Genomic DNA, 25,965 nt, shown 5'->3' on the forward strand with positions numbered 1-25,965 from the left:
AATATTTGCAGTCTATACCTCTCACAGTTTTAGTTCCTGGCCAGGGAAACTTGAAGAGGAAATCTTTCCTTTGAATTCAGCAAGACTTAAACCAAGATGATAAAGATCATTCTGTGAAACTAGAAATACAAAAGAATTACTTCCAGCCTGGATAATCTTTAAGTTTCAGGTAGGCATACGTAGATGTACAGAAAAGCAGCTACAACAAAGAATTATAAAAGAGAGGCCTTACTACTGTGAGCAGACACCTGTCTCTCTTGATCATATCAGTGAGAGGAACTCAAGCCCTGTTGTCAGTGGCAAACTTGTCCTCATTTACACGTGCTCTATGCTTTCTACTCTTCTGATATTCTCTCCTTGACTAAGAAATGGGATGGAGGGAAAGAACTATGCATAATAGTTTCTTGGTCTTACGCCCCCTTTGTCTTTCTCACACAGACCAAATTACGTTGACCTACCATAAGCAAAATCAGCAGGTAAAGCAAGATTTAGGGAATAATCTATAAACTTGTAGGGAAAAAAAAGAAAAAAAAGAAAAAAAAAAAAAAAAAGTACATTTTCTAGTGGGCAACAACTATACATAGATAAAAGGCATAGATCTTCCAGCCTGTTACAGTTTTAGCTAGCTGCCTAACTCCAATAGCTCTAAATTTTCACTATCATACCAGATCCAAACCAGAATGCACAATACTGTTAGATTTGTGATCAATTATGGACACTTTGCCCAGGAGAGCTAAATTCTCCCATTGTATCATATGGGGAACATCTCAGAGCCTTGTAACATCACATCAGCTCCATGAGAATGTACCCAGGCAGAGATAAAGTCCTGTACTTTTCATGTTTTCCTATCATTTTGGAAGTCACAGCTCAGATTCACCTTCTGTAGAAAAGCATGCAATTTCAAATCATAATCTAGCAGGTAGAAATCTCTCATTGTTTTAACAAGAAACTACTACCAGCATTCTTGGAGAACAGCAGATATCCATGATCCCACCTGATTGTGATCATAATCAACCTTCCCACTCCCTGAAGGAGAAAGGGACTCAGTGATCTAATTCAGGGTCAGGTTTACCTTCCCAAATTTTGTAGCCCTCAAGGGCTACAGCACTTGTAAACACATTGAGTGCTAGCTCTCAGTGCCTTTTAAAATTAGTACTCAAACATTTTTATAACCTTTTTTTCAAATTTAACCTGATTTTTTATTTTCTAATATGCTATTCAACAGTCACTCGAGATAACTGTCTGTTTCTCATTTAGTCAGTAGTGAATGTACAGAAAACACACTTTAATAGTAATTGCACAGAATCACAGAATTGTAGGGGTTGGAATGGACCACCAGAGATCATTGAGTCCACCTCCCCTGCCAAAGCAGGTTCCCTACAGCAGATCATACAAGTAAGCGTCCAGGCAGGTTTTGAATATCTCCAGAGGAGACTTCACAACCTCCCTGGGCAGCCTGTTCCGGTGCTCCATCATCCTCACTGTAAAGAAATTCTTGCGCTCATTTGTGCAGAACTTCCTATACTGCAGTTTCTGGCCGTTTCCTGTCTCCATACACTGCTGAAAACAGTCTGGCCTCGCCACTCTGCCCCCCACTCCTTAGATATTTATAGACCTGGATCAGGTCTACTCTCAGTCTTCTTTTCTCAAGGCTAAACAGACCCAGTTCACTCAGCCTTTCTTCATAGGGGAGATGCTCCAGGCCCTTCACCATCTCTGTAGTCCTCCGCTGGACTCTTTCCAAGAGATCTGTCTTTTTTGTACTGGTGAGCCCAGAACTGGACACAGTACTCCAGATGAGGCCTTACCAGTGCAGAGTAGAGGGGGAAGATCACCTACCTCGACCTGCTGGCCACGCTCTTTTTAATGCATCCCAGGATGCCATTGGCCCTCTTGGCCACAAGGGCACACTGCTGGCTCATGGCCAACCTGTCATCAACCAGGAGACTCAGGTCCCTCTCCACAGAGCTCCTCTCCAGCAGGTCATCCCCCAACCTGTATTGGTGCATGCAATTATTCCTCCCCAGATGCAAGACTCTATACCTGCTTTTGTTAAACCTCATCTGGTTTTTTATAATACAATAATTATGTAGCAGGAAAATCTTGAGCAGTCATAAATACCACTGAGAAATACATTAACTAAATATAAGCCATTCATAGAATCGTAGAATCATAGAATCACTCAGGTTGGAAAAGACCTTAAAGATCATAGAGTCCAACCACAGCCTAACCATAATACTCTAACAACCCTCCTCTAAATCATGTCCCTGAGCACCACATCCAAACGGTTTTTAAACACAGCCAGGGATGGTGACTGAACCACCTCCCTGGGGAGCCTGTTCCAGTGCTTAACAACCCTTTCTGTAAAGAACTGTTTCCTGATAGCCAACCTAAACTTACCTTGGCACAACTTAAGGCCATTTCCTCATGTCCTGTCGCCTGTCACCAGTAAGAAAAGAAACTGATCTTGCTGTAAACACCTTTCAGATATTAGAAGAGAGCAATAAAGTCTCCCCTCAGTCTCCTTTTCTCCAGACTAAACAGCCCCAGTTCCTTTAGTTGCTCCTTGTAGGGCATATTCTCCAAGCCCTTCACAAGCCTTGTTGCCCTTCTTTGGACCTGCTCAGGCACCTCATTGTCCTTTCTGTAGAGGTGCCCAAAACTGAATACAGTACTTGAGGTGAGGCCTCAGCAATGCCAAGTACAAGGGCAGGATAACTTTCCTAGTCAGATCCATAGAACTGGATTCTGGTATTACCTCCCTCCCAATTTTTTTTTCCCCACCATCTCCACAGCAGTTCTCAACTGAATGAAATACATCTATCACAAGAAGTCATCCTTTCTGCCTCCAGCTACAAGCTCCCACTACATGTCTTGGAGGAGAGCAAATGATCAAGTGTATCAGCAGTCAGATGAGCTCATCCATCTGACTGAAATATTAACTTAGGGAAAAGTACAATAAACCATATTTTTTTCAAATTTGGATCATCTAACAGCATGGCTCAACAACTGCTCTTGCTGGCACAAGTGAAACAGAAGAGACCACTGAAGAAGAACAGGTTGATCATTTCTTGATTTAAGCCACTTGGGAAACTAGCCTCTGCTCTGACCAAATGGATAGGTCTTTTCTACAAAGATTTTTCTCCCTAAAATTTTGTCTCTCTCAGTGAGACAGTCTTCCCTGTGGCATGTTCAGAGGGCCACGTGGACTTTCACTGAGTTTCTTCAGAAATAAAAGTACAGTTGTTTTTTCTAATTCCTGGTTCCAGATTCTAATAAGCTGTAGTCTTGCTGAGGAATTCTATTTTGGTTACTATTTTCTCTACTATAGTCACTACAAAATACAATTATACTTAAGAAAAAATGAAATGATGAACACTTTTAATATAACTGAGAAGAAACGCAATAAATTTAAAACAAAATTATAAAAATGATTTTTTTAAATGTAAATTGGATGTATTTGCATTAATCCTCTGTTATGTGGAAACAGTAAACAGAAATGATGACTGATACAATTAAATAAAATGTATCTTACAAGATGCAGATAAATATTGAAATCCAGACTCCTGTTGGGCTTTCAATTGAAAGGCCAAGAGCGCTTTCAGATTGCAGAGTTCAGACACCAATTTTAAACAAATCTTTTAGTAGCATATTAAATAAATCACGAAATTATAAGAACTCTGTTGGAGGCGATTCTCCTTCAAAGTCTTACACAAACCTGTGTATCTGAATGCCAGAAAACTGGATAAGGTTAAAGCCTTTGAAGCACATCAGTGTGTGAATATAAAATATGCTACCCAGGGCTCATGCTTTGGTTGCACAGCCACTGTTAGTACATTAAGCAGATGCACTCAGACACATAAGACATGCACTGAAGATCAGTGAGAACAATCATAGAAAAAAACTTACAAAAAAATAACACACTTAGCTGTACTCACTACTAAAACAGACAAGTGGGGAACATAAACATAGAAATATCTAGGAAGCAACTTTTTTTTTTTTTTTTTTAAGACTACATTTCAGGAGATGCTGGAAGTTTTTGCAGTATGAAATAATTTCTCCAGACTTGTTTCTCCCCTGTATACCTTTCTGGCAATTTCTCCTCTATGTCCTTTTCTTTCGATGAGAAAATATTTTACTGATGAGGCTCTGGTTCCCATCCTTGATACTCAATCATTTGAGCTACTGAACACCCATTACTGAAATTAATGTAAATTAAGCGTGCATTAGTGGCATCAATTCAGGATAACATCAGTCTCTATGACAGTACATAAGCACATGCGTTTCTGAATTCTAGCTGTATTACAATATTGATTAGGAATAGGTTTAAGAAGTCCTTAAAACAGTAGTGGTCAGAATAATATGACCCAAATATTGTAACCCCAGTTATCAGTAAATGAAATTTTATTCAAGTAGGTTTGGAAAATGGTCACAGCATCCAAGCCCAAGTAACCACAGTCTCTGTTTCTTGCTTTTTTTTCTTTTTTTTTTTTTTTTTAATCACTTTGATTTCTTGGAATTGAGTGTTTACATGCAGACTACAAAGAAAACACATAGGACTAAATCAGCACATTTATTACATGCCAAGTTACAGTTCACTGCATTCCCATTTCAATTTGCACTCACAATACTATGGGAAACTGAAATGATATCATCAGAAACAAATGAAATACAAAGAAAAGTTTATCAACAGACAGAAGCAAGTGTATCCCTAAACTAAACAGCCATAACATTCAATAGCTTTAATACTCTATTACATTGTTTCATAGAAATTAGTGATGAAAGACTTCTTATCCATCCCTTGCCAATTAGGGATGTTTTCTGTTTTCCAGTTAAATCATTGGAGGCTGATTGGCAACTGACAACCAGATGAATAGAAAGAACTAACTGGATGTGCTGTGAAATTTGTATTTGCCTTGTAAAGTGCCAAGCTCTTTCAAATTCCCTTTGTTTAAAGGTGAATTAATGAAAGTCAGGAGCTCAAAAAAATTGGATCCTGTATTGTGTAGCAAGTAGATTGCCTTTCAAGTACACATTCAACATACTGCTACTGAAGCCACCTTCATCTTTACTACAGAGGAACGTGTTTAGTGTGCTGACAAAAAGCATCACACTGCACTCTTATATGCACTGGCATATTTCCACTGTACTGAACATTTTCTGCGAATGAGACAATAAAGAAACAACAAGTTATTGCATCAGCATTGTTAGTGTTTCTGCACTTCTACCCTCAGTCTAATAGTCAGAAGTTGCTGCTCAGAAAGGTCATACAACAAATGACATCTGCCAAACTCAACAGCAGACATTCAGACTCTCTCAACCACTTTCATATTTTGTTGGCTAAATAATGAAATAAAGCTTGCATTAAAATGGGATCTTCTCAGTAACACTTGCTTCCAGAATCACTGCAGATAATCTTGCATTCTATATTAAACTTTGGAACTGAACACTGCAGCAACATTTCACATTTGTCATATCTCTTTATGTTTGTGTCAACTAGTATATGATAATACTCTAGTTCTTCTTCAAAAAAAATCAGGAGGGAGCACATTTAACAGAAATAATTTGTGTGTGTGAGTGTACGTGGGGAGGGTGTACTTCTACGTTTCATTTTCTATAATTAACCATTAATCATATATTTATCTCCAGTACCAAACATCTTCATCTACAGCCAAATTTTAATCCCATTAATCCTCTTTAAAGATCTGTAAGGTCTTCTGTGTAATTCTGACTTTTAGTTAATGCATATCTTAATTTTACAGGGGTATTTGCAAGCTCACTTGAGACTGGTTTCTTTCTGAGAAAGGAGGAAAGATCACATTTTTCCACAAAAATAGAAATGAGATACTAAATGCTGCAAGCCAGCAATAGTCAACACAGAGAAGTCAATCCAGAAAGACTACTGCTACCAAAATATTCCTATCGAAGCAAACAGTAACTGTCATCACAGACTGGAGAAACAATTCTATGTTTTTGAGGGGATATATCCCATCATGGAGGAAGATCTGCAATGCGTAAGAATTATTACATTGTCCCTGTAAAAGGGCTTTTCCTTTAGAAATATACTTTTTTTTTTTTTTCCCTGATGGAATTGTATATATCAAGGAGGTAATTATACAGCAATCCAGAACACAGTATCAGTAAATCTGACTTGACTTGGCTCAGTGAGTAACATAAGCAGTAACGAGCAGAACATATAGAACTGTACTGTATGCAAAGCATATCAGGTCACACATTTTACCCTTAGGGATGGAGATTTAGCACACTGATTTTTAACACAAACACTATAGCACTGTCAAAGAATTCTTCCTAATTCTGATGATACAAAGTCTGTTGAGCGTAATTCCTTCTCTGCCCCTGAGTATGAATTAGACAAGGAGAGGGAAATGGAGAGGATGTGAAAAGATTATCAGAATGACCATAATCAATTATCCAACATTTGGCTTCCATGAAATTAGAGCAATGGCAAATAGGTAGGAATTTTTAAAGTTGTAGCCCTCTTGGAAAACTTTGAGGAACACACCACAGTGATATAACAGCATATGGAGCATAGACATAAATGTAATCAAAGACTGAAAATCAAAAGCCTACATCAGTATCAGGATAAGACAAGCTCAGAATTATCTCTGTGGGCATTTTGGTGATAAAACCATTTGTTGCTCTCATCTCTGCACTTTGTGTAAATATGAATGAGATTAACTATGATATCATTATTTTTAACATACTGCAGAGAGTAAATGGCTAGTTGAGAAATAGAAGTGCTTCAACTTTTATCAGCTATTTAAAAATCAAGAATTAATAAAAATTATCACCTTATAGATGAAATGGATGAGAATAACTAATCCCATTTTATTAAGGCTTGCTTTGCTTATCTGTAAGAGAAGCTACAAAATTCATCACTATTGTCATTTAGAATTAAAATTTAAAGATTATGTAGAACCGCCCAGTTCAACGACTTAGTCTCTCATCTGTGTATTTTGTTAGACCCAGACAAAAACAGTTGTGTGTACAGATAAGTTAAATTTTAAGAGTTAATTTTTCAATTTTCTTGTCAAAATACTGATATCATTTCTATTGTTGATCACACGAGGGAGACTATATCAACATCTTGTTTCGAATTTTAAAAATATCTAATTTTAGTAATTTTGGATCAGATCTAAACTTTGACCATTCTCTGAAAAACATTAACGTCTGTTCAGTTTTTTTCTGAGTTTGTCTAGCCAGTAAAATTTATAGATAAAGATACCCAATCCAATAAACGAGATTAAACAGTGCAAAGGCAGTTGGAAAGAAGATTCGAGAATAGGAGTCAATTTTTGCAATACGAATGTGTATTCTTCCTTCTCTCCAAGATCCTGTGCGGCAGTCTTCAAAACAACAAAAGAAGCTAGCACAGTCTTTCCCTTCTAGGCACTCATATCCATAATCATCATCACGTTCAGGGAGATGATTAATGTTATTAATTGAAATTAGTGTTGATCCAGGTCGAACAGCAATTGCAGATGGTTTCTTAAGAAAAAAAAAAAAAAGAAAAACATGTTTTTGTTTTACCCTCAAATTAAATAATTCCATACAATTCCACAGCAAGGACTGATGTAAGCAGATTTTTCAGAACAATACACAGAAATTCAAATGTTAGAGGAAAACATTCAAATGTTAGAGGGGAGTTTTGCAAATTATGAACTAGTCTATGCAATTAGCTCATGAGGGCAATAGATCATGAATGCTTTTCACCTTTCATGGTGAAAACTGGGTTGTGCTGGGCATTGGGAATACTGGATAATTAGTTATACAGACAGGGTTAGATGATCCCATCTACATGACACAAAAGAACATTTTGAAGTAAGTCAAAGCTTGACAACTGGGTCATAAGCAAGCACTTAGGAAGGATATAATCATCACTACCAAGGGAATGATAGCTTTCCCATCATCTGGAATCTTTAGTATCGGACTGGATGTTTTTCTAGAAAATAAAATTTCTCTAAGGCAAACTTGTAGTATTAGAACAAAATCTCTGGTGAAGTTTTAGAGTCTGATCCACAGCCTCTACACAGATCTAACTCTCTGATGGTAAATCCCTAAACAGTATGCCCAGCCCATACATAAATACATAAAAGACCGTAGGAGAATACCATGAAAGTCAGTAAAACTGATTATTTTAGCTCTTAATTCTTGCTTCTACTTTCCACGTGTGTAACTCAACCCTCCTGATATTCAGTTCAAATTGTTTGAAATAGGTGCTAGCATTCATAAATAATTTTCACAGAAATATTTCGGGTGTGTTATTGCCTAGTACTTAACCTACTTCCTTTCACCTTTCTCATGACTTTTTGTCCTCCCTTTTCCCGCACTATCACTGCCCATCTTTCCGCCTTTTATTATTTTTTTCCATGTGGATCTTCATACATCATCCTTGTTTTCTCAAGTATTCAAAAACACATTCTCTGTTTCCTTATTTATCCTTGTTTTAATTTATAAAGCCCACAGCCTTTTTAGACTACTCTATTATCCTCTTGTACTCTCATTCTTTCAGTCCCTTTCTACCTTTGGCATCTTTTTTAAAATTTTCAGACTAAAGTATAGTAGTTACATTAATATTACTCCTACATTTTCTTCTCTCTTTTCTTGAATCTCCATATTTTGCCATATAATGAATAAAAACATTTAGGAATGATGCAGTCAGAGGAAGTAAGGAAGTGAGTTTACAGTGAAACAATTAACAACTCTGGCTACTGAAGTGTAGAAAAGAATTTCTCATATAATTATACATGATAGACAAAGTAAGAAAAATATATAAAAAGCAAGAAGCCACACAATTTCAATCCTTGTGATATTTTAGGGACCAATTGCCTCACTTCCAGGGAATTACTTGGACCAGTACGGAGATCTCTAGTAAAGGAATAATTATATTCCTGTGGGGAAATTTTACCACCAAGTCTTCAGGAGATGGTGTTACAGGTGTGCAGTTTCCACCATACTTTTTAATAGTCCAAATTCCTTTAATAAGTATTTTTACCAGAGGAAAATTCACACACTGCTGTTTCAACACTTTTTAGACATGATGACCTAGGGAGCTAATTATCGTCCTAAAGGGCCTCATTATTCTTTTCAGTCATGATAAAATACTGACAATACTAATAGCCTTTATATTTGAGACATTACAAGCAGGTCTTGTTTTTACAGAACACAAAATTTCAGATGAAATTTGTTTTGAACTTACAAACTCATTGCTTTTAAGTAGATATATAAGGAAAGATGCCTATTTGTTATTTTATTTCATCTTCTGCTTGATTGTATACAGGCAACATTCATCCCTCACCCAGGAAAGTCAACTGGTATGATTTAGCTATACAACATCTTAGTTGATGAAATGATCTGGAAAAAGGGCTTTACAGCATTGGTCCTTCCTCTTATTCTTTCCCGAAGAAGATTACAATCAAGCCTCTAGTTTTCTAATGAAAAACCTATTTAATGCCTTTTCCTAAATGCTTTAATAATGTAAATATGAATTTTAAATATTCATGCTGACAGATTCTTCAGAAATTCCAATATTCTTAATGCATGAAGAGAAAATCTCTTAAATGGAATACTTATTTCTAGGATTTGTGAGGATTCATACCATACAAATTTCAAATTGTAAAAGAAGGAGGATCATTTTACTAGAAAGAAACATTAGAGTAAATGAAAAAAAAGATTTTTCAAAAACATTAAGCCCAAATAGAACGGACTCCACTGGCACATGCTCCACAGACAGCTCAAGAAGCACCAAGGGCTTGGGAACAGCATGAAAAATTATTTTTAAAGACTCTCTAAATTAGGCTCATATATTTTAATTCACTTATGATCCAAAAATTTTGTTAGTTAACAGTCTTACAGAAAGTGAATATAAACTCCCAACCAATAAAGAACAAATTGCATGTTTTTGGTTCTTAATCATTTAACTAAACTTACTGATGGCTTAGATTTTGCCTTCTTATCTTTTCCTTTGTCCACTTTTCTGTTGCTAGTAAAGTAATGCAAGGTGCCGTATTCCATCAAGGCAGCAAACACAAAAATGAAACAAACAGAGACAAAAAGATCCATTGCTGTCACATAGGAGACTTTTGGAAGTGACTTCCTGGCAATTGTGCTCAATGTTGTCATGGTCAGCACTGTTGTAATACCTATTTAATAAAGAAAGTAAGAGAGACAGAAGGGAAAAAGGAGAGTATATTAGTAATTCAAACATATTGTCACACACCCAAAAAAATCCTCAAGTTAGTCAATAACTCATTCATAAGGCATACAAGAACTGAGGCACAACAGAATTCACCTTAGATCACATCCAGACACCTGTGCTATTGCAAGAAGCCATCCCTATGGATCCAGAAGCCACTGTTGGATAATACAGAAGGTGGCTGGTTGTGTAACCCAGCATGGGGTATGTCCCTGGGCTGCTAGCAAGCTTCAGGAAGCTCAAGAAGTGAAGCTCTCCATCATGATATCTTTGTAAACTCCAACTAGGGTTAGGTAGCTACCTACTGTAGGGAGCCTGCTATGCTGTGGGGTTGGACTAGATGGCCTTCAGAGGTTCCTTCCTGCCTTATAATTCTGTGACTGCGACACATTTATTTTAACACTCTAGTTTAAATTCCTTTAATTTTCAGCACACTGAAGAAATCAAGACATTGATAAAGTTTTTGTAATTTTATAAAACTTTTATAATAATAACAATAAAAATTTTTATAAAAATTTTAAAGCAAGCATACATACAACAAATACAGTAGACCAACTGGTACAAATAAACATATACATTTTATAAACAGATAAAAGACCTCTGGCTCTGAAAGTTTAAAATATATGAAAGCACACAAACAGAAAATGGTTTATTATGTATCGATAATTTTAAAAACTAATTTTAAAAGTATTAGAAAATGGAATAAAGTTCTCAACTCCTTGCTTATGACACGTAGCAGGTCAAAGTAGATGAATTTAATGGCCTTTCTTGTATCATTCTCTAAATTACTAAATATATTTTCAATATTGTGCCTTAAGTAATAGAAAATATTTTCCTGAATTCACAGAAGGGAGAAAACTTCCCAATTATCACAGCTTCTAGTTTAACTTAGTGTTGGCTTTCTTCTCTTAACCTCTCAGTCTTTCCCCCAGCCTGTAAAATCACATCTTTTTTGACTGGTAAATTCTTTTTTTCTGCACTAGAAAATCTGTGTGTGAGAATAGTCACCCAATAATCTGCCAAACATCGACTTTTGAGCATTTACACATAAAGAAATCAGAAAACTATTACTACTAATCTGAGAGTTGTTAGTGTGCATCCTATGCCCTTCGCACATCTCTATCTGACACTTCTCCAAGGCAACACATGATTCCCAAGTGGTCAAACATAGGAGAGCAGAGCCACATTAATCAGGTCAGCCAAGTTTGACACTAACACTGAATTATAATCACAGAAGAACTTGCAACATAGGCTTTTACAAGTTACGTGCCTAACTCCTTGAAGTTCAACTTCAGTTGCAAATATTCTTTCCTGTCCCTAAAAGAGCAAATTAATTTACTTCATTATTAAAAAAAAAGGTACAAACAAAAATCACACTTAAATTTTAAAACAATGGGAACAGAACAAAAACAATACACATCTTCACAGTTTTCCCCTGTGTAGTAGTAACATCCTATGTTCCATAACGCTAAGTGAAATTAAGTCATACTTGACAGACTAAAAATTGCCATATTACCATCCCTGGAGATGACAGAAGTATCACACAGAAGAAAAAAATATATATTTATGTAATAGTGAATCCACAAGGTTTGGATCACAGAATCCTTAAAGTTGGAAGGGATCTTTAAAAGTCATCTAGTCCAACATCCCTGCAAGGAACAGGGACATCCACAGCTAGATCCGGTTGCTCAGATCCCTGTCCAGCCTGGCCTTGAAATTCTCCAGGGATGAGGCATCCACCATATCTCTGGGCAACCTATTCCAGTGCCTCACCACTCCCACTGTAAATCTTACCTAAACCCACCCTCTTTAAGCATGAAAATTTTCCCCTTGTCTTATATCACCCCAGAAGCCTAAGATTTCCAGGTTTCTGTTATAAACACTCTCTCCCTTAAATTCTGTTGTGACACTACAGCATGATTCTCCTACTCTTAACCTTGTAACTCAATAGAAAGGACGACCAATGGTCACAATCGTTTAATTCAATTAATCCAGTGCTCACTGCAGATTTGTATTGTTGTTCTGGAACCCTCAAGGGTGACAACAAGCATTCTTACCCAGAGATGTCCTTGCAGGAACTGCATCCTTGTTGATCCAAAATGACACCCATGAAAGAACAACTGTGAGTATACAAGGAATGTACGTCTGGATAGTAAAATATCCCATACGTCTGCTGAGATCAAAGAAGATTGTCATAATAATATAATCACCTATGAATTAAGAAAATAATAATAATCTTGGATTATATCTGTTATTTTTGTTTCACATGGATAACACATGCCAAAAAGCTTAACACTCTTCCTTACCAGACAAGGTATGAGAAATCTCAGTTGTATTTCGCAGCCCTACAAATGCAAATTGGTACAATCTCCAGTATTTCGGATCTGCCACTTCAACAGAGGTTTTCTTCCATTTGTATTCAATTTCATTTCTGGGATATCCATCTAGAATAAAACAACAAATCAAGAGTCCAGCCACAGCAAATTTCAAAGCGTGTATTGTGATCTCTGAAGTTGTTTGGAAATGAAATAAAGGCTGTATATAAAGGGAATTGCAGAGCAAGAAAATCTATAATCCACTGTATCCACCTAAAATTCAATAACAAAATAACTAGCCTCAATTTTAAGCCTAACTGTTAAGATCAGCCTAAAGTTTTGTAAATACAATTGCTTAGGAAATATCTGCACAATATTCTGGAATTAAGAATGAAAAAAATGACTCAGAGTCACCACTATGCATGAATGCATGAATGCAATATACTTTAGCTTTAAAAGAACACAAAGAGCTTAAAAGTACATGTACTTCCAAGTACACAATATGGTGAAATTCCTATTCCTTGGTATGGATTTTTGTGACCTGTTCAGTAATCTCCCTGGAATTACATCCTTCTTGATTTTCGTGTGTCTCATATATTGACCCACATTACCTAGCACGAAAGCAGGAATGAAATCAAGTAAGGTTCACTTGTATTTAATTGAAAGACCTATGAAAGTTCATTTAGCATTGAGGAAGGAAGCACTAAATAAAACATTCATTTAAGAAGATTCACTGAAGTTTGATTTCATTGCCTTTTAGGTTTCACATTTAAGAATAAATTATTTAGCTATGTTCAGATGGTTCGGGATTCTTTTGCTAGCAAAAACATAATACTCTTAGAACAGTATTTTACTTTTAATATATTAAAAAAATAAGCCTGAAAGTTATGTTTCCTGCTTGCAAAAATACATCCCACTGAAAGGAGAAGGCATGTTTATACTGATTAAGCGTTTACAAGAACAAGTTGAAGAAGGCAGATCTTAATTTTCCTCTTAGTATGACACATGGAACCAATTCAAAGTTGGCAAGTCTGACAGGCATAAAAAATAAAGTTCTTCCAAGGCAATAGATTCCTTTTAACTGGAATGAGGGTTGCATCACGCTCCTTAGCAATACGATTGTTTTCAAAGTTGCAACTAAATGAAATGCATGTAATTCAACTCATTCATTATTGCATTTAATTATGCAATAAATAATGCAATAAACCAAAGCAAAAAACAAATAGTTTTTTTCAAGGCTTCAAAAAGTAATTACTTGCTTTCTTGCTGCTGGATTTTAAGGAAATTTAAAGCCTGGTTGTAAAGAGAAAAGAAAACAAAGTGTTGTACCACTTACAGCTTGAAAATTCCAGTGGACAGGAGTGTTCATCCATAGGAAAGTTGTGAAGCTGAAGATAACACTCAGCATTAATTGTCAGTCTAATTAGAAAATAAGAACAAAAGAAAGATTAGATTCATGCAGCTAGACACTTCAGACTAGATAATAAACATATGCATAGAAATCAGTTTTGCCAATTAATGGATGTTAAGCATATCCAATTGTGTATCTGCAAAAGGCATCCACCATCATCTCCAAAGAACAAAATTATCAAATGCAACCCGATGACTTGTGTCATTTCAATTGCCATATCTGGTCATTTAAAAAATGCCAATTGATTTGGTAATCTCTTAATTTTCTACCACAAAGAGTAAAAGGAGGGGAGACGAACACAGCAATAAAATATAGTTTTTTAAAGAATGTTTTGGAAAGTCTTATGGCATTTGACATCTTTATGTCTGATGGTTATATACACACATATAAATATATATATATTTATACATATATACATATATATACAGTCTAGCACTACTCTAGCATTTAAACAACAGAAAAAAATCAGTGGCAGCTTTTGAAAATACTGTCACAGACTTCCAGTTTCTAAACAAGGTGGATTTTAAGGAAAACTGTAGTTCTTGCCATACACTGGGAAAGAAAAAATCCCCATTTCCAAGTAAGACACTTGCATCCCTTTGGGGGTGCCCTTCACATTTTCCAACTGTGATATATACATATATTGTCTTAGTTTTCCATTTTCAATCTTTGGATGGTCAAACCCTTAAAGAAAAAGAAAACAAAGCCTAGCTTTTATTGTAAGCGGTACAACCAGATTTGGAATACCTTCAATGAGTGCAATAGAAAAATCAAGGTCTACCTTCACAATAGATTCAGTAGGCCTACTGAGCTTACTGAACCTACTGAGCCGCTGAACATTAAAGAATCACGATGTCTTCTCCCTCAAGTAACAATGGGGAAAGAATGGTAGTACAGAGGAACCAAAGAACTTGGAGTGCTGTCAAATCCAGTTATTGTTTCTTCCGTCACCAACACACGAACTCAACATTATTCCAATATGAACTCTCAATGTTATTCCACCTTAGGCTGAATTCAGATCATATCTTCATCTATACAGATGTTTGCATGTTGCAGTGTCAGGTGAATATCCAATTTTGCTGTTTCTTTTCCAGCTTACTGCAATTCAAAGCTCAAACTTCAGCACAATAATTCTAAGTTATTCCGTTGAGAAAGCATCACACTGCTCATACAATGCTACTAGTCTGTAGGTAAAAGCAGTGTAAGTAACTAAGTGTAAGTAATTAAAAAGTTGCTACGGTTTGATTTTTGAAAAGGTCAGATATATGTCATCTTTTGCAAATGTTTCTTGTCTATCAGCTTCTAATTTAAGATTTTTTAGATGTGCTTAATGAGAAAAATTGAAAGATTATCCTAAAATGCTTTCTGTAGACCACAGCTATTTAAGAACTGTTTAAGTGACTCAGAGATCAGTGCAGATAGCCTAGATGGTATATTTAAAATTAAGCCAAGCATCCATCATTTGCCAAGCAGAACTGCTACCAACATGTTTGCTCATGCCTAATTTGGAGGAACAGATTTGTAGATTTTAATAATTTGTAAGAGTAAACATGGGAAGTAGTATATGCAGAACTTGGACCTTAGCTTTAATCAAGCTCTTTTAATATTTGTATTGCTTGAAGCATTCATTTTTACTTAAAAAATATAATTTTGTGAAAATTAGATAATTAACTGCTTGAAATAGAAAGTCTGTGAAACAATTTATGACTCTGGTTTATGATATCTTAGTTACAGAATACAACTCTGTTGGTATTTTTTTCCTTAAACCTTGTTTATACCTAAAAAGCAACTAAAATTTGCTACCCTTTTCAACTGTGTTTAACCAGTATTCTGGGCAATATATTTCAATAATATTTATTTAATATTTTTGGTTATCATATCATTTTTTTCCATCTTAGCAAACTCTCTGCAAACTCCTGTGGTCAACAACAAAGGAAATTTCAGGTACTTGATTCATATTTATTTTTATGTTCTTATACATATTAGTTCTATCTTTTCTACTTAGTTAATAAGGACTCACCTTAGAGTGTATAATACTCTTCCATCACTCCAGATTCTAAGTAAGCGATTTGGAGTTGTAATCCAGTGGGCATCAGATTTCCTTGAGTTCCGGAAGAAAGTGTCTGGAATCCAAATTTTTCCAACCATATTGCTATTAAGCATAAGGACTTTCATTGAGCTGTTAAATTTCAGACGACTGTCATACCAAGTCTGGGCAAATATGATATCTATGGTGTATTCCTAAAAACAGAGAAACGATATCTATGTATATTTATCAAAGCCTGCAAAGCCAAGAATTTTCAACTGAGGTATAAATCAAAGACTATCTCTTCTATTCTCTTTATTATTATTTATATTGCATTCAGCAGCCTGTAGCAGACTAAGGAAAGGCACATATAGCTTTCTGCCTCTATCTCCACTCTCCTGAGACACTCCGTTTAGTCACAGAAGAGGAGACCTGATAGGATCTTGTAACTTGGCAGCCCTCACACAATACAATCAGACTGAGGGAAATAGACACAGATTTAAGGACAACCTTTCTTCTTCTGAGCTAGGCCAAGTTTCTAGAGACATAGATTTACATCTCTTCAAAAGCAAATAAAATTCATTTCTTATATTTTCCCCCTGGAATTTCACAACATGCATCTGTAGATCCTTCAAGAAAGATTTAATCATTTTCAACATTTCCCATCTGTATTTTGACAAAAATGAAACACACCCACTGACTAAATTTCAGACTTTGAAAAATTCATGCATATGCATGAAGTAAATATCACTGCTTGCAGAAATAACTTGACCATCAACCTCATATATTCACCTGCATGCACACAAAAGTATACACAGTCAGAAAGAAAGTCTCCCTAATTCAATTTCACTTCACTTATTAGAGGCTGAAGAAAATTATTTTCTGATACAAAGTCAAATTTCTCAGTATATTTTATGGTCAAAATAGTGGCAAATCAAAGATTTTAATGAGACAGTTAAAGACAAGGGAGTTAAACACTGAAAAACAATATTTCATTGCATCTGCAAAGAATCTAACATTGTTGCTCAGTATAGGAGCAAAATAAAGGAGCAAAGCAGCAGACTAAACTCTGTAGCATTTGTCTCAGCTCCAGATCATGACTGATGTTAAGAGCAACAGCTGCTCTGCATGGTGACAGATCTCTCCTACTTGGCTGTTGCATGAAACCTCCTATGAGCAACTCAGTATCTCCTCTGAGAGCTCAATCCACAGGGAAAAAAAAATCACTGAAGGCCAGACTTACACACCTCCCTGTGACGGGAGAAGAGAGGAGGAGGAAGTGCTGGTGTGATCCAAAGGATGCATTACTAGTTGATGTGGACAATAAAAATGCACACTGCAGATAGCCAATTCTGACTTTTAGTGCAATTAATGTAGATGCAATGAAATTAGAATGCAATGAAAGTAAAACGGTTTGCTGATTGTATTAGTGTTTATTGCTCATTTTATTTTTAAATAGACATAGTATCCTGCCATATGAGTTATAGATTCCTTTCTCATTTCTGCAAATATTAGCAGCTGTCTCCCAGTTGAAATTTGTGAAATTTCCATCCTTCAGAAGTGCAAAGGCAGATAGACCAGGACTGCTTAAATCTCTCTCCATTTTCTCACTTATCTGGATGTGGAAAGAAAAGATATGGAATATAATAGATAAGCAAGGGTAAGGCTTGCCTCTGCTCTCTCTTCCACACAAACTATCGTAACTCAGTGACTTGCAAAGAAAAAATAATGGGTGTATAAGGCAAACAGCAATAGGACAAGGGAACAAAAGGACTAATCAAAAATGCATCCTGGAGATGACTTCACTCTAAAACTTTGCTTATTCCTTGACAGACTTTGTCATCAAGAGAAGTTTCTGCAGGTCAAAACAAGTCCTTGATTATTTTATTTGTATAAAAATATCTTCAAGACACCTGTGAAAATCCACAGCCTGTTCATCCTCAACATCCTGCTTTCTGTGTTCATCTGCAGGTTACAACTGTCTTAGTCTTTTGTAAATGAATACATAATACAGTGTGCTAAAGAAGTGCTTTCATAGACTTAAATGAAGCAACATGAACAAAGATTTACTTGTTGCCTTAACAATAAAAAACAGGAAAAAAAAGTCAGTGAGTGAAATCAACAGAAATAACCAAATGTATGATAACAGCAGGCTGTCTGAAGGTACCACGCTAAGCAGCCAATCCACAGTGGCACCACATTGTCTGAGAAAAAGAAATATATCAAAGTGTCATTACAGTCAAATACACCCAGGGCAAGAAAACTCAGGCTGCCACAGAATACCAACAACCCTATTAAATTAAGATAAAAATGGAAGAAGAGCTTGATAATTTTGAATGAGCAAAGCAAAGGAACAGCCCCAGGTGCTAGGATTCTCTTTCAGTATTAAATGTGCAAGTTTTTATCAGAACCATGTATTAAAAGAGTTGTTTAAACAACATTTTATAGGAAAAAAAAAAAAAGCACAAAGAAAGCAGGAAATGTTAAAATCCTTCATGAACCATTTTTCTATGCTCAAAAAAAAAAAAAATCTGATACATAATAATTCAATATCATAATATTAATAACTAGTCATTTTCAATGCTGAATGCATAAGAATAGGTCTAATTTCTAGCCCCTGATCAGCAGAGTGGTCTTCCATTTCTAAGTTGAAAAAGCACATAGACCCTCTTCCCTCATAGTTCACCCACTCAAAGGCATAAACCTACTCATTCATCTCACCTGGAAGACTCACAACTTGTGGCTCTCTACTCAAGAGCAATTATTCTACTTATAATATCTACATTGCTGGACATAACTACTTTTTCAGCATACCTGCTTGTCCCATGCTTTGCTGAGACCTTGCTGTCTTTGAGGATCCCTAGTACATCCTTTAGGCAGTATATGTCCTTTGCCTAACTATCTCACACTCTTAGCTCATTTTACCTATACTATCATTCACTCAAGTGAAATTGAGCATAAACATCAAGCATATGCATGTTGTTATCCCATGTAGACATTCAAGACATGATGTGACTCATACTCTTTTCTCAACAAAAGCTCCTTCACAAAGAGGACAGGTGTTATGGGTCCAAACAGACCTTGTACAGCCTTCAAGCACAAGTACACATTACAGGATGATTCGGAAAATGAGGCTTAAGTAAGTCTGTCAGCATGCAGCCGTGGCAGTGTAGATACCTGAGAGCAAAAATCTGAAAAGGGAATAAAGCTGTATACTTTCTGAAGATCAAATTTTGAAATGGACCCAAAGCTTCAAGGTTTCATGGATTTATACAATAAATTTCCTTAAATCTGCAGCTCCTAAAACACAATTCATATTTTCTAATGAAAAGGGAATATGGGCCCTGAAAATTTGTTGAAAATGTGGTAGGAAAATGACTACACTAAGGAAGTATTTTATCTCCAAAACTAGATGAACAAAAGCATTATCTTTGTTTATATGCCATATTAACAACAGCACATCAGAAAATACAATTTTCTTCTTTCTTTCTGAGCAACTGTTTTGCTTCTCTCATTTTCTTAGAAAAATTAAAATTTAACACTTACCACTGCTTTTATTAGTCTTATAAAGCTCACCATTCAATGACATTCTGTAACCATAAAAATTGGTTTACTAATCTCTCTTTTAAATGAAACTAATGATAAAACATCCAAGCAGAATAAAATGAAATCAATCTATGGGCGCATTAGTCACAGCCAGAGCAAAATGTATGCTTATTCATATTCAGCCTCACGAGGTTCAATAAACATTGCACATGTTAGCTCATATTTGGCATCTGATTTGATCACTGAAGTCTTTTGCACAGCTGGCATAAAGAGCCCACCTGCCTAATTATTTCCAGATAACTGCAATCCTCCTTCATCTCTGTCCTCTCTAAAAGTTAATAACAAACTCCAAGGCTGGGAATACAGTGACTAATCAGAGAATGCCATTAAGGGAACAGGCAGTGAACAGTCAGTGAATATTGACAAGCAGGTGTATAGTCTGAGAGAAAGAGTTAGAAAGGAAAAGCAATCATATCAAATAGAGCAGGAACAGTTACTGTATGGAATACACCAAATTTCAACTTAATTTCTTGAAAGGATGAGAACAGTAACAGTCAAATATTAGATAGGCCACTAGATTTTTGTTTTATTGGAAAGCTGTGAAAGAAAGGGAGGCAGCCATCATTCTATAAGGTTACATCTCAGTGCACCTACAACACTCCAGCTCCAACATAAAATCAAAAGGAAGGAAAAATTGCACAAAATAGAAAACCATTTATCTTGGATATTTTGTCTAGCATTCCCACAGCTGATTTGATATTTCACAGCAAAACCGTGAAGTGAGTAGGCTAGTTGTTGCCTGGTTCTTGTTAACTGCGATACATTTGTACAACAGGAAAAAGTGGCCCAGTTTTCTCAGGCTAAACACAAATGCAATGAGTTTCTCCAACACCAAAATCAGAGTTGAAATACTACCCCCCAGCTACAGTTCTATGATATAGATCATTACCAATGAATTGAAGAGGTAAAAAAACAAACAAACAAACAAAAAAAAAAAAAAAAAAAAAAAAAAAAAAAAAAAAACATCCTTTTCTTCCTCCTCCTTTGGCCAGAAACCTACAGTTGCTTCTCCATAAGAGCCAATCCACACCTTAAGTTTCCTGGAATGCAACAAACTAATTCAGAAATTTGTTTCACAGAGAGGCCCTGAATTCATTTCAATTACAAATGCCTTAAGTGCAGTGATTTCATCTTGTTCAGTTACACAAGATCTATAATATTTTCCACATCCTTCCTCATTCTATTCAGTCTTCTAATTTCTAAAAGAGAAATTTAATGAGAGTGAAACAGGGAATTCTGCAGGGGAAAAGACAAAAAAAAAAAAGGAACCTAGAGAAAATATTTTACAAACCATGTTTTTATATTAAGATATGCAATTTAATATCAAAGACTCAGATAACTGTGATTGTTAAAAGGTTTAGACAGCAAAGACATTCATAAACAATCACTGGTATCCATATGCCCACCCAAAAGAACAGATTCAAGTAAACTACCAAGCCAATTTATCTTCATCTTGCCAGAAAGCTGCCAACAGGCTCTCATAACCTTTACCTTCTCCCATATCTGACTATCTCTGGACACCAATGTAGTGTCTTTAAGTACTTTACTAAAATACTTAGCTAAACTAAAATATTTAGCTATCTTTGATATGTGGCTTCTTTTAACAAAAATTCAAAAATGTTTGTTCTACTTGATGGGTTACTTTAAAAGTTCTTAAATTATTATTATTATTATTATTATTTTAGCTTCATTAGACTCAGCCAGGATTTCAGAACTTGATCCCCATGGTTGAGACCAAAGTAAAAATAAAATTTCTTGGTTTAGTAAACAATTTTAGTTTGCTCACTCATGGACCTTACAGTGAGATCGAAAATATCTGACAAATCTCAATTCTGATAAGAACATCTGTATTAAATTAATAATCCTACAGTAGCGAAAGAAGTGGGGGTTGCCAGAAATATGGTGAATATGGCATTTGCTCCCGGAATCTTTTAAGCAGTCAGATTGTTATTGTTGAGCACAAAATCACACTGAAATATGCCATAAAAGCATATGCATAGGATAAGTAGAAATACAACAAATCATATCCACAGAAGGTGAGGGAGTACAGAGACCTACATAATCATAACACAGAAAAAATCCATTGTTCTTCACACCATAATTTAGCATCTGTGCTTATCTGGTCCTTATTCTGAATGTGAAGTGACAGATGCAAACCACAATATGAATAAAAGGCAAGATTTATTTAAATGCTTTTTAGATTTGAAACAATGATAAAAATCTTGCTAACTAGTAAAAAGATTAGCTAGATAAGTAACTAAAGCACTTCAGCAAAATCTCTGCTGATAAGCTATGATTATGGCTATTTAAAGAGAGCATTAAAAGAGGAAGCAAACATTATACACTCATTTGCACATTGAAAACGATACAAGTAGGAGTGCTTTTTTGTTTTTGTTTTTTGCTTTTTCAATTGAAATTTGAATATTTCTGTCACTGCCATTCATAAACAAATATTTAAGTACAGAGAGAATTAAAACTCAGAAACGAAAAATGAGAAAAAAATTCTACTTATATGTTAAAAACACAGGAGTGAATACTGATACGGAGTAGGGTTTTGGCTTTGAGGCTGTCAAGAGTGATTTATCAACTCAATTAACTGTACTTTCTAAATTCTGGGCTTACATCTACCTTCTTGTAACAAGAGAAACTCAAGCAGTCAAAATTAATCCCACACAAAATTTCTGCAACAAAGCTGAGCAGCACTCAAACATACATGGTTTTCTACAGTTTCATCTTACAAACAAGCTGCAAAGTCTCAAAAACAAGGTTTCACCATTCAGTATTGTAGAACTGCTTTAAAGCCAGATCAATTGCAGTTACTCAGTTAAAGTTTTTTGGTCTTTTGCTTCCCTGGTTTTCCTGCCATATCACAAAATCCCAATATCCCCAAATCGGTGATAAAACCAGGAGAGACAATTACCTGGGTTTGGTTCCCACCTTGCATCTCCTGCAGTGAGTTCCTATGTGAAATAGCACTTCTAAACAGCTTTCTGGCCGCTGAAGCAGTCAGGAATGTTCAAATACCTATGTGCTACAATGAAGATAGAAGAATATGGCAACTACTAAGAACTTCCTCAAAGTGCCTCTTGAACTATTGGCCCCAGGGAAAAGCGCATAACACTTCATGGGAATAAATCACTGCAAGAGACAATACTCTTGTTCAAGAAAACAAAATCTCACACAGCACTTACTGTATGCCACGGAATAACACATTCTAAAATAGTCCAACAGGAAGTGTTTTAAATGCAGATTTTCCAGCAATAACCTGACCAAATTTATAATTACAATAGAATAAAAAAAATATATAATTAAAACCAAGATCAGCAGGCAACAAAGTTACACCCGCTTAGCAGCAAAGGAGCATTGCATTTCCTAGCTGCTATTTTATCTACTCACTCACACATATATCAGCAAAGGAGCAGGACAATAACTTCTTCCAAAAATGGGTTTACTTCTTTGGTAAAAATCCTAGGAGTCCTGCTGTAGGAAAGGGCATCCAAACATTTCCACCACTTGAGAAAGTGGTCTTCCCAGAACACATATTATGAACAGAAAAATCCTGCTCATGAGATTGCTCAGCTTTTTACAGAGGGCTAGTTTGCATAGAGTCAGCACAGATCCTGGCACCGGCCAGGGCAGTAGCTTTCCTCTAGAGTGCAGTACAGAAAGAAACAATAATATTCTATGTTGTAGGAGCCATTGCCAAGGACTGTTTCTAGATTATATCAATCAGTTCTAACAGTCAAAGCACAACCTTTACCTTTCTTTCCAAAACTGCAAATCTAGGCCAACAGAATCACTCAAAAAATTTGAATACAGCCTCCCACATTTCCATTTGGACAGAAGAATTAGGCATTAATAACAAAGAACAATCAAGCAATGCTCTCCTAAGAGGTACAAGACAAATAACTAAATATACCTTCTCTCAGCTACAGACACAAGAGATAACCACAACAGAAGCTGACAGGAAGGGTATGGAGCAGATATTAAGATATCAGAAATAACAATAAACTGTACAGTAGAGTAGCCAGACAGTCTGTGCAGTTGAGAGGGAAAAGCAGGAGAAAAGTACTGACTGGTTTAGCTTTAGTGACAGTTGATGCCTTCCATCTTCTTAGTGAAGATCTGGAAAGACAATGACAGTAAAAACAGCAGGAAATAGAGAACCTAATACCAAAGAGCTGTTAGTAGCACAACAAAAGTTTAAATGTTCACATTTTGTAGCCTCCATAGAGAGAGAGAAAAGAAAGTTTAAGCAGAAACATGATGAGAAACAGTAAAAAAGCTTTACAGACATTTATAGAAAATGTATTTGAAGTATAAGGGGCAGACTGGGAGAAAGCATATGGTATACCAAATTGAAAAGTTGAAAGGATGTGAACAGAAACTGTTGAGATCTCAGGTAGGAATTGGCCTCTTAGGGGAGGGGAAAAAAAAAAAATAAGGCTGCAAATAGACTTTCAAGTGTCTTGAAGGAAACAGTCTGTGTGTGAGATCCAGTGTAAGAGAAGCCTGAGGAGGAACATGAGCAAGAGATGATTCAGCAGAAATAAAGGAATATTTTCTCAGTAGGACATCTATAAGTAGTATAACTGGAGCAAGATGGCAATTGCAATCCAAAAATTTATCATCAGAATAATGCAAATGTGGACAAGAGATTCACTATGATAAATGGATTAAGAACAAATAAAAATAAAACCCCTGAAAACTGCATTACAGTCAGAATTTGCAAGACTATCTGAGAGCTTGCTCCAGGCTCTAGGATCCATCACAACATAGAAAAATAATAGATTTCAATGCCACACAGAATATCCACAGCAATGGAGAGTGAGGAAGGGTAGAAAAAATGAGAAGATTTTAAGTCGTGATTTAGCCACATTGAGGTATCTAAAGATCTGTTAACAGATGTGAGGTACACAAGGCAGTATTTCATATGGCACAGAATGAGGCATGCAGAGTTACAGACAACAGAAAGGCAGCTACATTTGTATATGTAGGTATCAAGTAGCTGACAGCAGAAAACTAGCATGGAAGATACTCTGCTCAGAAATATTGAAGAAAGAGTTTTAAAAATTACATTCACATCTACTTTAGATATATTTTATTTATTTATATTTATATTTAGATATATTTTAGATATGAAAGTACTGGAAACATAAGAAATCAAAGTGCTTGCTCCCAACACTCTGATCACAGAGAGAAAGGAAAATACTTCAGGCAACGTTTTCTAGCCCCAGCCATACACAGCCATCTTAGCACTTCTGCTATTTCCTTTAACAAATTAGCCTTATGCAAATACAGAACACTGGCATCTGAAATCTCAAATACTTCACAGAGTTATTGCTCTGGCTGTTTATCTGTGAGATCTGGGATTATATAAAATGGATTTCAACCAGTGTATGCTGGTATACTCTAATGAAGTCAAGGGAGTTAATGTAGCTTTTCTCATAGTTTATATTTAAACCATGTCAGCTGTGGCTTAAGTGATACAGTGGATCTACGCAAAAAGGTATCTCCTGAAAAACACAACATTTGAGAATGAGCAACAGAACAAGTCTGCAGCTCAGATTGAATTGCTCCTGAACAGCACACACAAATTAAGGCATATTTTACAGAAATGAGTGCAGATTTTCTGATGCTTTGAGTGGGATCTTAACTACCTATTCTGACTTTGTATCTATGGAGAGTCAACAGGTAAACTGCAGTTGAAATACCTACAAGTACTGAATGCTGTCTAAAGCAACGTTTGAAAAGATTGCTCTGCTTTGGTTTGCTTTCAGAAAAGATACTGCAATATTTCTCTGTCATACAAAGGCTGGCTTTTCTCTCATCCCTTGTCATTCCTTTCAAATGATCAGAGAAATTGCAAGTGACATCGGAACTGCTGTGTTGAGCCAGTATGAGCAGGATATTTCTTGTACTTGGCTGATTCTCCTGAAACCAGATGGGATAAGCTTAGAGCTACCTTGCAACAGCACTAGGCAAGCTCACTGCCAGCAGCAGCCAGACTAATCAACCTAAGCTCTTTCCTTTTTTACCATGAAAAGCAGAGAGCACTTATAAAATTTATGAATTATTACTCAAGTTCCTATAGCTGGCAAAATAAATCATACTAATAGACGTTTTTTAATACTTAAGTATATTTCATAACGAAGAAAAAGCAATATTCAGAATTACTGAAGGAATATTTACTCAGCTGCTATAAAAAAACCAGTCTCCAAACACTCATATAGTTAATGGCTAATTAAATCTGGCTACTTTTAGTATTGACAGGCACCAGAATTATTAAAATCTATCTTTCCTAATTAAAAAAAAAAAAAAAAAAAAAAAAGGAGTGCGTTGGGGAAAAAAAAAAGTCAGTTAGTGTTCACTCCAAAGAAGATGCCATACA

At 35.8% G+C, this 25,965-nt stretch overlaps 1 protein-coding gene across 3 annotated transcripts in view; it reads right to left on the bottom strand.

Annotated features, from left to right (window-relative positions):
• Positions 1-4,560: 4,560 nt before the first annotated feature.
• GABRG1 (gamma-aminobutyric acid type A receptor subunit gamma1) overlaps positions 4,561-25,965 on the bottom strand; it is a 49,375-nt gene continuing 27,970 nt past the window's right edge. Inside the window, exons 4-9 of one of the 3 annotated variants that reach the window (XM_052681937.1) lie at positions 15,963-16,183; positions 13,868-13,950; positions 12,523-12,660; positions 12,274-12,426; positions 9,952-10,163; positions 4,561-7,509 (exon numbers count right to left, since the gene is read on the bottom strand). In XM_052681937.1, coding sequence (XP_052537897.1) covers positions 7,231-7,509; positions 9,952-10,163; positions 12,274-12,426; positions 12,523-12,660; positions 13,868-13,950; positions 15,963-16,183 — 1,086 coding nt within the window. In that variant the 3' untranslated portion in view covers positions 4,561-7,230. Of the gene's footprint in view, positions 7,510-9,951; positions 10,164-12,273; positions 12,427-12,522; positions 12,661-13,867; positions 13,951-15,962; positions 16,184-25,965 lie in introns of those variants that run through there. The other 2 variants (XM_052681939.1, XM_052681938.1) reach the window with 2 other exon arrangements.

Source organism: Tympanuchus pallidicinctus, unplaced genomic scaffold (assembly GCF_026119805.1).
Source record: "Tympanuchus pallidicinctus isolate F22 unplaced genomic scaffold, pur_lepc_1.0 scaffold2, whole genome shotgun sequence".
Taxonomy (NCBI): Eukaryota; Metazoa; Chordata; class Aves; order Galliformes; family Phasianidae; genus Tympanuchus; species Tympanuchus pallidicinctus.